Source organism: Marmota flaviventris, chromosome 14 (genome assembly GCF_047511675.1).
Source record: "Marmota flaviventris isolate mMarFla1 chromosome 14, mMarFla1.hap1, whole genome shotgun sequence".
Classification (NCBI taxonomy): domain Eukaryota; kingdom Metazoa; phylum Chordata; class Mammalia; order Rodentia; family Sciuridae; genus Marmota; species Marmota flaviventris.
Window position 1 is genome coordinate 33,965,287 of NC_092511.1, and position 14,747 is coordinate 33,980,033.

Below are 14,747 nucleotides of genomic sequence, written 5' to 3' on the forward strand. Positions count from 1 at the left end.
GTAGATTATTATGAAGCTATTAATATTGTATTTTTTGAAAAGATTTAATAGAGAAATACTCATGAGTTTTTTTAAGTAAAAAAACCAAAATTCAAACCCACTCAGGCAAGAAGACTGCAATGTTGTCAGGTACAGATATGCACAGAAAAAAGGTGGAAATCTAAGTGCTTCTAGATTTAATTGGGGATGACAAACACTCCCCCTTCCCCTTTGCTTTTGTCTGTTTTGTTTTCTTGAGAAATAATTCATATACCATAACATTAATCCTTTTCCTGAGACGTAATTTTATTTTTCATTTTGCATTCCTGCACTTTTCCAGATTTTGAGTGAATGTGTATGACTTAGGTAATTTGAAGGGGAAAAAAAAGGAAGTATTTTTAAAAAGTACCCATTAAAAGAGCCAGGCTGGGTGGCAAACACCTGCAATCTCAGATACTCAGCCTGAGGTCAGCCAGGGCAACTTTGTGAAGCCTTGTCTCAAAATGAAAAATAAAAAGGCTGGGAGTGTATCTCAGTGGTGGAGTGCCCCTGGGTTCAATACCCAGTACCGAAAAAAAAAAAAAAAAGGCAATTTTAGCAATTATAGCAGAAGATGTGGGCCAAAATATCCTGACCCTAGTAACTTGATGAGAAAATTAGATTTTCTTAGTGAAAGGGCTGGGGTGTAGCTCAGTGGTAGAGCATGTACTTAGCATGTGTAAGACCTTAGGTTCCGTCTCTAGCACAAAGGGACAAACATTAATTTTAAAAAGTTTAACTTTTGGAAAAATCTTTGGTCCTCTTTGCTTCAGAGGCTTTCTCTTTTCAGAGGATAACAATTGGGCAACTGATTAGACCAAATGTGAATCACAGCTGTATAATCAGAGTACACAGCTGGGCCTGCATTCTTTCCTTGGTGTTGATCTTGGCCCTGCTTTCCTAGGGTCTAGAAGGTTAAGCTCTAGCAAGTTTCCCTTCCCTGTACCCAGTATGAAAGATAACAGTACCTACTCCCTAGAGTCATCTGGGGGACATTCAATGAATAAATACATACAAAGCTCCATCCCAGTGCCTGGCCCACAGCCGGGTGCTACCCAGCTATCTGTGCCTATTGTGGATTGGGCTGGCCCAGACTAGACCCTGGAAGCTGAGGTTGTGAGACGCAGCAGTGCTTGGGCTGCCCTGGGTAGAGGGTCCTCTTGGCTGTCCCCCACCTCCCTTTCTGCAGCGCCCCCCCCCCAGCTGACTCATGTAGGAAAACAGGTTCTGACTCCAGCCAGAGGGTCATCAGTCTGAATGGGCTCCTGGGTATGGGGCAGAGACAACATCCCCCATACCCATCACTGAACACCCTCACCCTCCCAGTTAGCCAGCAAATAAAGAACTCTATTGCATCTGGCAGCCAACCCCTCTACCCTCTTAGTGACCAGGAAGTGCTTTCTTGAGTCAACCTGGGATTCCTTCTGTGCAGTATTGAGCTGCACCCCTCTGCTACTAGCCTGCTGTTTGCCCCAGGCCCCAACAGGGGCATTTACCTGAGCCCATCTAGCTCGGTTTCCAGCCGTCTCCGCTCAATCACCAGCCCCATGGTGTTGGCAAACCTCTGCGGGGAGTGGGGCACCCCAGCAGGCAGGAGGAATATCTGTAGTGGTGGAGACCAGGTGCCCAGCAAGGCTGCCATCCCTCACGGAGACATCAGCTCCTGCAGCTTCCCAGGCATCCCAGCTCACCCGCAGGGCACAGGGGACATTGCCATCCATGCTAGGCCCTGCTCTCTGCTAGGTCTGCCCAGGGAACCAGGGTGGGGAATGTGCTAGCACTTGGTGGCCCAGAGGAGAGAGTGCCCAGGGACCAGGCAGGGGCAGGAAAGTGTGAGGAGGACAGAGCCTCAGCCAAGGCTAGGGCGAGTGGCCAGGGTGGGCTCCTGTTCTGGCGCCCTTTGCCACCCCATCTGCTGGGATCCAGCCTCACCTCTCCCTGCCGAATGACCACATCCCGGTGCTTTCCCCGCTCCAGGACTCGGAGAACCATGTCTCCTTCCAGCTGATAAAACACCTGTGGAACAGCAAAGAGCCTGGGACGCCCTGCTCCCTCCTCCAGGTCCTTGGTCACTGCCCAGGCCCGGAGTTCTGACTAGGAAACCCGAGAAACTTCCCAAAGACCTTAGGTTTATGAGCAACTCCATCACTTCTGTCTTCCCTGACTCAGGCCATTGGCAGCAGCAGGGGACACACATCTTACATCGCGAACTCGCAAGTGATGATCAAAATAACCCAGGATGCAACAGCCGGTGTCTCGCTGGGGGCAGGAGGCTGGGCAAGAGCCTCCTTGGAGACAGCCAGGTAAGAAGAACCACCCTTTCACAGGGGCCAGGGGTTGTGCCAAGCTCTTTCATGTACATTATCAGAAATCTTTACAACTTCCAAGGGCATTGTTAGCCTGTTCTGCAAAGGGGGAAAAAAGAAAGGAAGGAAAAAGAAAACTGAGGCTCAGAGCACAGAGCAACTTGCCCAAGGGCACACAGCTAGATAGTCCCGAAGCTGCCTTTGGGACTGGAGCCTGTGCACGGTGCTGGGCCTGGGCTGGTCCTTCCGGCCAGTGTGATGCTCAGGCATTGGGAGCTGTGGAGGTCAGCAGCCTAGGGCGGGGACTGTGCTCTTTCTGGGGGGCTCCTACCACATTTCCTTATTCTATCCTAAGACCCAATTAACATGCTTACTGAGATGGAAGCGAAGCGTGGAGGAGAAGGAGGAGGAGGAAGAGGAGGAGGAGGAGGAGGATTCGATCCCTCTCTACAGTTTATACATTGCTTGCACAGGTGTTAAAAGCCCCAACCCAATAGTTGAAGGACTTTTAATAATAATAATAATAATTAATAATAATAGTGGTAATTATCATGTAAGGAATTAATGGAGATAAAGGCTGCAGTCACAACATCTACTAAGAGAAACCCAGCTGAACAAATTAAGAAATGAAGAAGCTAGAGAAATGTGGCCCCTAAGCCTGCTGCAGGGTACATGTGGACACAAGGCCACCATGAAGGGCATCATGGCATAGGGCATGAAGAATCTTCACAGTCCACACTGGTATAGAACCTTCCATGCTAAAACTGGACATGTCCTAGGTCACACAGGTCACCTACATCTTTGCCCTGGAAATAGCATCTTAGAAATGTGGCCTCAGTAATCAACGGCCCTTAGTCTGCTAGGCCTCTGTGTGCTCTCAGTCAGTTCAGTTAACCTCTCTGTGCCTCTGTTTCCTCTTCTACAGCGTGAGTAGTATCTGCTCAGAAGGCTGCTGTAAAGCCTACACTCAACACAGGGTGAGCACTCAATATACCTCTAATTGTTAACATCAGCAGTTGTCGGAATTGCAAAAACAATGCCAATAATAATAGAAGAAATATAAGCGTTTGATGATATATTCAAAATATGGAACACTATGCAACCATTAAAAATAGGCTTTTGAATAAAAATAAAAATGGCAAAATGTGCTGGGCATGATGGTGCATGCCTGTGATCCCAGCAACTCTAGAGGATGAGGCAGGAGTATTAGAAGTGAAAGGCCAGCCTCAGTGACTTAGAAAGACCCTGTCCCTCCACCCCCCCCCCCAAAAAAAAAAAGTACTGGGTGTGTAGTTCAGTGGTAAAGCACCTTGGGTTCAATCCATAGTACAATTAAAAAAAGAGGGGAAATGTTAAATTTACATTTTTTTTTACACTGTTGAGGATTGAACCCCCCAGAAAACATATTTATTATGTCTTCTACAATAAACAATATTATGTTCATTATTTAAAATAACCCATAACATGTAATCCCAGAAACTCAGGAAGCTGAGGCAGGAGGTCATAAGTTCAAGGCCAGTCTGGGCAATTTAGAGAGGCCCTCAGCAATTTAGTAAGGCCCTGTCTCCAAATAAAAAAATAAAGGGCTCACCCACAGGGAACAGGGGACATTGCCATCCATGCTAGGCCTCAGTGATTAAAGGCCCTTGGGTTCAATTCCTGATACCAAAAATAAATAAATAAATAAATAAATAATAAACATTTTAAAAGGGGTGCTGGAGATGTAGCTCCGTGGCAGAGCTCCCTTGGGTTTAATCCCCAGTTCTGCAAAATAAATAAATAAATAAATAAATAAATAAATAAATAAATAAATAAATAAATAAAATAAGAACAAATAAATAAAACCACCTATAAACATTACCGAATACAAATGAGACAAAAACTACTTCTCGGGAGCAATTCAGCATGTCCCATCCCCTCCCCAAGCTGAGGCAAAACCCATGTATGCATATGTCTCAGGAAGGGAGGAGGGACCCTGGAGTTCTGAGGAGAGGGCCTAGTCTTCAGGTCCCCAAAACATCTGGAAAGGTGGGAGGAGAGTCTGGGGTGATGTCTGGGTCAGATCCAAACCATTTCCGGGCAGGCTGCAGGGCATTAGCCACCACTGAACAAAACAAGAAGGCAGTGGGGTTCTCCTCAGCCTTGTCCCCTACCCAGGGGCCTGTCCTGTGTTGGGGGCAGGTCTGGCCGGGAGCAGCAAGCCAATCACTGACAGCAGAAAATCTCAAATGGCTGTAGGCAGTCCCAAAGGAATTCTGCTGATTTGTAAGAAAATGATGTTGGGGAGGGAAGGGGCATGGAGTTAGCCGGAAGAGTGAGCCCCGCCGGCTCAGGAGACTTAGACAGAGCCTGGCTTCATGGCCTGGAAAGGCCTTACAAGGTGGCAGGACAGTGAGCAGGCGAGGTGAGGACCCAGCCTGTTAAGCTGGTGAATCCTTTCACCTTTGTCCCACATGCTGCACGGGAAGTCTCAGAGGACATGCGATGCACTTGTCCAAGATCACACAGTTATAAGAGGTTCTTCTTCCTTCTCGCACTTGCCTGCCCTAAGGAAAGGAGTGGGGAAGCGGAGCAGGAGTGCGGGGACATACTGGGGAGTTTGGGTTGCTGAAGGCAGCCCTGGCCACTTGGAGTACTGCAGAGGTCAGAACTCAGCAAGGAGGGAAATCTGGCTCAGTCAGTAAGAGACGTGATTTGAACCCAGGCCTGAATGATTCTTCCAGCTCTAGCTGGGTAAGGACAGGCAGGGATAGAGAGGACACGGATGCTCAGTCCCGAGGCCACCAGCAGCCTGTGGCAGATGCTGTACCTTGCCCTTCTACCAAAGTGTGTGGGGGGGGGCATGTCATCACAAACCCATCTCCAGTCAGACTCCTCCCTGACACTTGAATGTCCCTCCAGAGTAAGGACACATGTGCAGGCCGGCACTGCTCATCTCTCAGCGCCAGCTGGGTCAGGGCATGGCTGACCCAGGTCCTCAGTGGACACCCATGTGATGCTTGGAGAAACCATGAGATGGGTCTGGGGCATGGGTGGCAGAGGATAAAAAGGGAAGGAGGGAGACAGACCAGTAGACACAAGGGGTGGGCGCTGGTATCAGAGCTAACAGGTGAGTGGAAGCTGCTGTCCTTACCCATGAGACTGCTTCAGGCAGGCAGGACACCAGCCTTGCCTCCCCCGCCGTGGCCACTCCTGATCTATCCCCTCCTCCTCTCTGTAGGTTTGAATTTTCCTGTTGATTTTTTCCAAAGAGGAAAAGGGTCTCTGGGAGGTGTGTCTGTGAGAAGGGTGGGCCCAGAGAGGGCAAGGCCCTTGGAAATGTGAGGGATGGGCTGATTCTGCTCCGCCCTTGTGTACACACTAGGTGCTCACCGAATGTTTGCTGACTGAGCAATGCTCCAGGGCTCACTGGAGTCCTGGACTATAGGAAGACACGAGCAGTGGGGTGGAGGGCCGTGACCAAGCTAGACTTTGCATCTCAGACCCTAGAATCAGGCTTGCCTCCAGATTGCTGGAGGGCTCTACACGGATCCTTTCCCACTGGAGTCTCTGGTGGTTAGGATCCTGTCCGTGTCTCTCTCTCCTTATGAGGGCTTTCCCTCTCTGTTAATTTTACTTTTGTTTATGTACTTTGGGATAGGCAGCAGAGAAACAGTTAAAAAATCAAGGTACAAAGGGTATTTAGTGCAACCCCTGCCCCGGTCACATACCTCTTAACTGATGTGTCTTGCACTTTCTAAGTAAGGAGGGGCCACCCAGTCCCACCCATTCCTCAGCCCCCATCCTTGCCCTTCTTCCTTCAGTCCCCTCCCTATCTCCCTACCACCATCCACCACCCACCCCCAGCCCACTCCCACTTCATATAGCTAGATTTCCCCCCCTCGCTCTAGGAGAGGGAGAACCTGGCTCCAGGGATGGGAAGGGAAAACTAGGTTCCCTCCTGTGCTTGGGTCTCATTTTAGAGGCCAACTGTATATACTCAGGTTTGGGGCAGTGGACCGGGCATCCCACCTGGAGCATGGACAGCTAGTGTGTCAGGGACCGGATGCCCCACAGTGACAGCCTGTCCTACCCACAGGGCTGGGCTATTTCCTAGGGCTCTTCCTGCTGAGTCCCCCTTGGCTCCACCTCAAGGAGGGGGCTGCCCAAGGTGGCAACTTTGAGGTGGCAGGTTTCCCCTGCGATTTCAGAGTGTCCCTTAACAGTCATGCCTCCCCTCCTCAGTCCACAGCTCTGGCCCTGGTCAGGAAGTACCTGCTCCCCCAGGGGCTGATGTTCCTTGCCTGGACTGGGATGGGGCAGTCATAACCTACCTCCTCGCCCTCCTCGATGTGATAGTCCTTCCTGATGTTGGGGCCCCCGACGAACATGATTTTGAGCTGCTCCTGGTGCCTGCAAAGGAGTGGTGGGGGAGGTCGTGGACCAGGTCCTGGGAGGGAGGGGGCTGTGGTAGGGGGAAGGGGGCCTGGAACACTTAGGAAAAGGAACAGATCCTTGTTCCCACTCTCAGCTCAGCCTGTGTCCATGTGCATCTAAGTGCCTGTGTGTCTGTGATTGAGTGTGTCCCTCTGTGACACACACAGAGGGGCAGCATAGCAGTGGCTCTGTCGCTTCATCACCTAGCCTCCCGGGGCAGTGCTCAGGATCTCCAATCACAAGAGAGCACACTAGAGCCCCATGTCTGACTGTGGGACCCTCCGTTTCCCAATGGCTAGAGGCCTGACTCAGGAGACTGTGACATCTAGCAGGAGCTCAGACAGCACTGAGTCAGAATGACATGCGTTTAAAAACAGGAGCTGGAGCCAGCCTCTGGGCATCCAATGGCTCTACATGCACTCTTGGGCAATGCTACCTAACCTCTCTGGGCCTCAGATTTGTCATCTGTAAAATGGAGAGCTAGCTCTTGCATCAAGTTTCAATGGATTACACAAATTCATTTTTAGAAGTTCTCAGAACACAGTGCCTGCCATATAATAAGCACTATTTAAGTGTTTGATAAAATAAGCTAGTGTGACCAACTCATTTGATAGCTGACTGTTCAAACTTGCTAAAGCTCAGAGAGGGTCATGCAGCCAGGGAATGACAGAACCTGAGCTCAGACCTGGGCTCCCTGACTCCCAGGCTGGTGCCCTGACCCTGGTGTACACTGTCAGCTGTTTGGAACTTGACAGGATGCCCAAGCTCCTCATCCTATCTAATATTGGTGTGGTGTCACCTTTTATGGGACTCTGTACCTCCTGACAGCAACACACCCATCTTCCATTCTAGGGTTTACTCTGCAGAGATTAAAATAAGCAGTGGGCTGTGCATGGGTAGGGGCCCGGGGTCTTAAGTAGCCAAGCGACAGAGGGCTGGGGCAAGGGCTTTCCCTGGGAATGAGGAGGTGCGGAATCCAGGTGCAGGAACCATTTTTGCTACTTCAGATCTCTGCAGTAGAGGCTGACTGTAGCCACGATGAGGTTTGATGGCAGTGGAGGGGTTGGGGGCAGGTGAACCCCCAATACTAGACTGGAAGTCTTTGACTAGTGTCTTCTCCTGCAGATTGTTTTCCAGCCCACGAAGGGGGGGCTCCTTTATGGGAGGCAGGTATTAATAACCAAGAACATATATCCATCATGCCCCAAATGAAAAGATGGATGAGGTTACTGGGCAGGAGGAGGCTGGCACGGGGTAGTTCTGAGCTTAAAGAACTTAAAGCTGCTTGGAGGAGAGGAGAGAAGCGCTGAGGTGCCTAGAGAAGGGAGCAGTCAGCTGAGTACAGAGACCCAAGAAAGGAAGCGCTGGGGGTCTTGGTGGGTGTAGGTGGTCTTGGGGAGTGACTTGAGAAGGCTGGATCAGGAGGGGGTCTAGCTAAGGCAAGGCGTTTGGTGTTGGCTTAAGGATGCCGGGGAGCCTCAGAAAGTATTTTTTTAATCAACTTTATTGAGATATAATTTAGGTACACACTGAAAGTTCTTGAACAAATCCATTCCAGAACTGTTTCAACCCATTGATCAGAATGCAGATTACGTCCCTCCAGCAGCTTCTTGCCTTGCTGAGGGTGTTATAGGTTGAACTTGTCCCCCCTAAATTCATATGTTGAAGTCCTAACCTCCCAGGACCTAAGAATATGACCCTATTTGGAAATAAGGGCATTGCAGATGTTATAAGTTAAGATGAGGTTATACTGGGTAGGGTGGGTTAGAGTTGTTTGCAAACAGGAACTATGGACGTAGACACATGGGGAAAGTGCCTGTGAAGATGAAGGCAGAGATTGGGGTGATGCAGCACGAGCCAAGGGAGACCAGCAATGCCAGGAAAGCCGCAGAAGCTAGTGGGGAGGTGTGGCATAGACTCAATGCCAGCCCTAGCAAACTAAAACAGGGGGAAGGCACAGTCCTCACTCTGACCTTTGGCTACCGCCATCGGAATGTCAGCTCTACAAGGAAGGCACTTTTGTCAATGTGTTTCCTTCTGTATCCCCAGAGTCTAGGCCAGCCTGGCAGGTAGTAGGTGCTCAGTGAACATCTGATGAGTGAATAAAGAGAGGGAGTGTGTTTGTGATGATGGTTAGCACCAGGGCAGCGCTGGAGGATATTGGGGGAGGCCTTAGAGGCAGGGCAGCCAGTACTGCCCAGGGTGGAGGTGGCCAGGGAGAAATCAGAGCAATGTCTGGGCGGTAGTTGAGCAGATGGGTGTGAGATGCTTTGAGGGAGAAAAACTGGGGGACTGAGAATGAGAAACTGTGAATAGGGAGAAGTGGAGGAAAGGGACAGAGACGATAAAGATGTGGGTTGAGAGGACAATAGTGGCAGAAAAGAGTCGTGTTTGGGGAAATGCTGACTGTTAGCCATGGTGGTATTGCACACTGACCAAGAGAATATGTGCACTTTGGAGTCTGGGCTTGAGTCTGGACTCTGTCCAGCACTAGCTCTATGACATTAGGAAAGTTCTGTTAAATCCCACCTCATGGACTGTGTGAACTAAATGAGATGATGCCAGAATGCTTGGCATGGTCTCTGGCCTGTCACAACATCAGTGATTGTTGCCCTGTGGGTTGAAGTACCGTGCCAGAGGAGTTGTCTTGCAAGAACAGCAAATATGGGGAATGTGAGCCTGGTCTGGGGGTCACAGGAGGCCCAGCAATGGAACTGAAGGAAGGGGAGGGAGGTGATCACAGGGAGGGCCTGAGAGATCTGTGAGAGAAAGATGGCAGTGACCAGTTCAGCCCTGTTGGGTGCTGCAGGCAGAGGTGGCCTTGGGAGGGCCGTGTGTGTGTGTGTGTGTGTGTGTGTGTGTGTACACCTGCAAAGAGGGGCTCTGGAAAGAACAATAAGTCAAGATCTCTCCAAAGGGGCTGATCCTCTAACCTCCCCCTTTAGGGAGAGGTTAGCCTGTGTGTGTCACCTGTCCTCAGACCTAGGTTCTATTCTCATTCTGGGGCACTGAAAACCATTCTCCCCAAATTTCAAAGTTTCCCAAAGCCCACTGGAGTCCTTGGGGGAACTTGAGAGAATCCCTGGGGGCTGGAGAGCTCTTTGCCAGCTCTGGAAGGAGGAGCATCTTGTCATCTCATCCCCTACTGCCTCAGAAGCACCCTGGCCATAGGCAGAAGTCAAAGTCACAGCCCTTACTATGCAGTTACCAGAAAGAGGAACAGATAGAGGTGGTGGAACCCGGAACAGCAGGTCCTCACCCTCCCAGAAGGAGCCAAGAGAATGACAGACTCTTTCTGCAGGCTTCTGGGTCAAGGAACTGGACCTGGAAGGCGGTACCGGTCGGGGGTGGGCTGGTTAGATGGAGGAGATGGAGAGGACAGAGGGGGCGGATACAGGAGCTCAGACTCACATGAGCTTGTTGCAGACTGGGGGTTGGAAGGAGGCCCTGTTGTCCTCCACCCAAGTCTTCACTCTTACGCGGCGCTCCATGGCCACCGGGTCTGATCGCCTCCTCCCCGAGTGTCCTCTGGCCGGTGGGGCCGTCGGAGGGACGCGGCTCTCCCGGGCTCGTGGGTTGGCCGCCTAGTTAGTCAACATCCCCGAGGTCAAAGGGCGGAGCAACCCCCTACCTCCCCCCCCCTCCCGCGCTGCGGCGGGCGGACTTGGGTGTGAGCCCGCCTGCCCTGCGCACCGCCCCGTGCGCTTGCCCTTAGGTCTCGGTGCACGGGGTGGGGGAAGAAAGAGGGCGACCCTGCTTCTAGGCAGAATAGGGATCAGTCCCCGGACCCGAACCTCCCGACCAACCCAGCGTCCTGGGGGCGCCTGGCACACCCGCGCCAGAAATGGGAGCCTGCTGCCCGCCTAAGACGCAGGATCCAGACTCTTCCTGGCATTTGTCCCTAGATTTCCGTCTGATTCCTAGGAAGGCTCCAAAGATACTGTAGGGGGAGAGTTCGAAAATCCGAGAGTCAGCACGTGGTGTTGATACTGGATTTAAGACTCAGTTTTCTTATCTGGAAAATGGCAATGACTGCACAGCCACTGGAGCTGAGGTGCGCATAGAACGAAAAGATGCCCCGATTAACGCCAGTACCCTATGTCCTCACGAGGACAGAGCTTGGCCGAGGTCCCCAGATGTTCTATTGCATAGTAAAAGGCTGGCTCGACTGTGCCCTAGGCTCTGGGAGGCAAACCGAGGCAGACGCAAAGCGTCAGGAGCCCGGGTGGAGAGCAAGCGCCGCGAGGCTGTGGTCCTCTCCCTGCATCGCAGGTGGAGGCAGACCCGAGGGGGGACACTGTCCTCAGCGCCTGCGTCGTAGTGGGCACGGGCCAGGTGCCCTCCATCGTTTTGAGCTCTTTGCATATCTTAAGTCACAGGGTCCTGGGTGTCCTAGCCTTTCGATATCTCGGTATGGAGGTGGGGTGGGCAGCCAAGTCTGTGCTAACGATGACAGCGCCTGCCAGAGCCTCTGTCACGGTGGTCCTGGGACGGGAGACCTAGGCCTGGGTGTCGGGGTATGGAGTAGAGGACGGTGGCGAGGGGGTACGGAGGAGGGGAAAGGCAAATGCTACTACCTGCCTTCCTCTGTTTTCAGGACTCAGAATGCTCAGGAAAATCGGAGGAGGGTGGAGCACGGGGAAGTGATAGGTGGGGGACATGGAAAATGGCTCAGGCCTCTGACACCAAGAATGCAGATTGCAGAGTTGAAGTAATTTTAACTCCTCCAGCTCCAGCTCTGACACCCACCTTGGCCACTCCCTCCGCCTTCCCCAGGTGCCTGGCGGTGGCCAGTTTTTCTCAGCATTTCAGATGTAAAGTCAAATCCCAGATCGTTGTGAAGCAGGATTCCCACTCACCTGGCTGTGACTCTCCAATTCCCTCTCCTCCTTTCCCCCTCCTTCTCCTTTTTATTTATTTAGCACATTTTAGCTGAGCATTTCTTTCTAGACTATAGTGTGGTACTCAAATAACTCAAACCACCTTCTTTATTTTTCTCATCTACAGGTAATCAGAGACAATGCAAACAATGACAAAAGAAACGCCAAGGATCTATGATGTGTTGGGTTTGCTCTGGGTGTGTGTTTGTTAAATGGAAGGATGAGTGGGTGGGTAGATGAAGGCCTGAATGAATTTACATTAGGAGAAAAAAAAAACCTGCTTTCAGTTCAATGATGTACTGTTACATAGTACAAAGAAAAGAAAAAAGAATGATAGTCACCCTGTATTTTAGTTGATGTAGTCAAATAATGTGAATAATTGAGGCCCTAAGTAGAATTTTTAGGATATGAATTAGCTACATAAATCTTATTCACAGGCTAACCTCCTGCTGCATAATCACTGTCAGTTGTGCCCTCTGGTTTGTGGTGTATAGATAAACACCATGTTTAGTGTACTAAATTGGCAAACCTCTAAGCTTGGGTGTTGGTCTCCTTTTGACTTCAGTGTCAGAAAACAGACAGCCCTTCTTTAATCCAGATGTTCTAGTATTGTTCAGTTTGGAGTTCTTCTGGATATCTACCCTTGTGGACCTTACCTGCTCCCAGGAGCCAGCTTTCTCCTCTGCACAAAGAAGCTCACTTGTACCTGAGATCAGAAACAAAGAACATCTACCCTAGAGCTCATCAGAGCTATCCTGCTTACTCTGCTCTTGCTCTGTGTCCCCTCAATGGAGTGCCTGAGAGGTGGCTGAGACCATGTTCAGCAAAGATGTTTCTAGGCTTTACTGAACATGGCTGGTGATAACTGTCTGATCCTTCAATCCTTTTATAGGCTGAACTACTTGCTCCAGCTGATCCATTTCCCAGACTACCTTGGTCTGTCTCTGTCTCCACCTTCCCTCCCTTTCATATGAGTCAGCAATGTTAAAGTACAAACAACTTTATATGAATAAAAGGACAAGATCATGAACCATATGGGTGAACAAACCAAACTCAGTTTCTTCTACTCTACTCTCACAATGCAGATCACTTTTGTGATCCCAAAATGTGTAGGGATTTTTTTCCCACCAGCATGTAAACAATCTGTCGTGCAGTGGACACCTGATTCAGTCTGATCCCATCTACTGGGAGATGATGTCTGATTTCACAGGATGAGGTTTCAGTACCACAAGACTACCTCCACTTCAGACACAAGTCTGTCTCTTTTGTGATACTGGGGACTGAACCCAGGACCTCACACATGTTAGGTAAGTGGTCTGCACTCAGCAACACCCCCTACCCTCTTTATTTTTTAATTTTAATTGATTAATTAATGAACTTGGTACTGGGGATTGAACCCAATCCAGGGTGCTTTTCCACTGAGCTACATCTCCATCCCTTTTTAATATTTTATTTTGAGACAGGGTGTTGTTAAGTTGCTGAGGCTGGCCTGGAACTTGTGATCCTTCTGCCTAAGCCACCCATGTAGCTGGGATTACAGCCATGCACCACTGGGCCTGGCCATAAAGGCTAATTTAAAGGATACAATAAGCAGTCAGATGAAGAGATACACAGGGCAAGGTCTGGAAGGGTCCTGAATGCAGAAGCTTCTGTCCCCATGGAGTGGAGTGCACCACTCTCCTGGCTCATCAGTGAGTTCTTGCTCATCTTCCTGAAAGTTCCCAAGTGTTCTGCTTTTCAGAAGTTCTCTGAACCCTGTCCTTTGGGTTTTGTGGAAAGCTCAAGGCATAGGCATAATTGAAGCATACAAAGCCATATAAAAATAATGTCAGACAAAAACAGTTTGATCTAATGTCTTAGAAAGAACACGCCAGAAAGTCTGTTTGTTCAGATTCTTCTTGGCCTTTCTGTGCAGCATCCCTTCCTGGTATCTGGAGCAGGAGTCCTTCTGGATATTTTATATATATTCAGAAGTGATATATGTGTGTGTGTGTGTGTGTGTGTATATACACACACACATATACAATATCATGTCATATCAGAACTGGTTATTTGAAAATCTAAGTTCTGGTTTTGATGTCTCTTTACCTTGAGTTAGTAACAAGTCTGTCTGAAAACTTCTAGACATAATTTTTTTTGGGGGGTTTGACTATTACTGTGAAGACATTCTCTGCTTAAAATATAATACTAAATATTTCCATTAGATCAAGCTACTGTGTTAAAAAAAACAAAACAAGGATCAAGACTATTTGAGTAACTGCTTAATATTTTTATTTCTGAATGTTGTGTTAAAGTGCCCCACTATAATCCCTAGTCAATTTCTCCTTATACATTAACAGGCTTTGCTTGATATGTTTTGAATCTATGTTGTTAAATGAAAAAGGGCTCATGACTAGTTTATCTTCTGGTTATAGCCTGCCTGCCTTTTTTCCTTCCTTCCTTCCTTTGTAGAACTGGGCGCTAGGAAATTAAATTCTCTTTCTGTGACAGCCTTGTCTTTGAGTCCTAGGTCAATAGAAAATTACAGCAAGATAAAGCAGCACCTGCAAAAATGAAAGTAGGACACTGAGACCCCAGAAAGTAGAGAGCTCAAAAACCACATCCTGGCTGAGCTGTGGCAAGCGTTCTGCTGAAAGCATCCCTAGAGTCTGCAGAACATCCTGCTCCTCACAGCACCCACTGACCCCTCCCGATCCTTATAAACCCATAAAACCCCTTTTCCCTGAGAACTCAGGACTCACACATCTCTTGGAGTCTGGCCTCTCTCCTCTCTTGGAGAGTGAATAAAATATTTTACTGCTAATTGCTCTCTGCCTGCAAATCTCTGAACCGTGCAAGCACCATCTCTACTCCAGGCACCATAACACTGGGGATTGTAGGGCTTCACATATTAGGCAAGGACTAAGCCACATCCCCAGCCCTTTTTATTTTATTTTGAACACAGTCTCACTAAGTTGCCTAGGCCTAGAACTTTCAGTCCCTAGCCTCCAGAGTAGCTGGGATTACAGATGTGCACCACCAAACCAGCTTTGTAATGTTTCTTTTATTACTAAGAAATATTTCCTCTTAGTTTCTTTTCACCTTGACCTCAACTTTGGAAGATATTTATATTGCTACGCCTGTTTTC

The 14,747-nt window shown here is 49.3% G+C and overlaps 2 protein-coding genes across 8 annotated transcripts in view; one reads left to right on the plus strand and one right to left on the minus strand.

The window, feature by feature from the left end:
* Mta3 (metastasis associated 1 family member 3) overlaps positions 1-14,423 on the plus strand; it is a 165,408-nt gene extending 150,985 nt beyond the window's left edge. For 2 of the 4 annotated variants that reach the window (XM_071601527.1, XM_034635820.2), the window contains exons 17-20: positions 2,188-2,321; positions 11,748-12,927; positions 13,084-13,311; positions 14,111-14,423. In XM_071601527.1, the coding sequence (XP_071457628.1) occupies positions 2,188-2,321; positions 11,748-11,798 (185 nt within the window). In that variant the 3' untranslated portion in view covers positions 11,799-12,927; positions 13,084-13,311; positions 14,111-14,423. The remainder of the gene's footprint in view (positions 1-2,187; positions 2,322-11,747; positions 12,928-13,083; positions 13,312-14,110) is intronic. The other 2 variants (XM_071601529.1, XM_071601528.1) reach the window with 2 other exon arrangements.
* Haao (3-hydroxyanthranilate 3,4-dioxygenase) overlaps positions 1-14,747 on the minus strand; it is a 35,328-nt gene that overhangs the window by 4,496 nt on the left and 16,085 nt on the right. For 2 of the 4 annotated variants that reach the window (XM_071601532.1, XM_027934478.2), the window contains exons 3-5: positions 6,638-6,716; positions 1,951-2,034; positions 1,515-1,621 (exon numbers count right to left, since the gene is read on the minus strand). In XM_071601532.1, coding sequence (XP_071457633.1) covers positions 1,515-1,621; positions 1,951-2,034; positions 6,638-6,716 — 270 coding nt within the window. Of the gene's footprint in view, positions 1-1,514; positions 1,622-1,950; positions 2,035-6,637; positions 6,717-10,151; positions 10,353-14,747 lie in introns of those variants that run through there. The other 2 variants (XM_027934479.3, XM_027934480.2) reach the window with 2 other exon arrangements.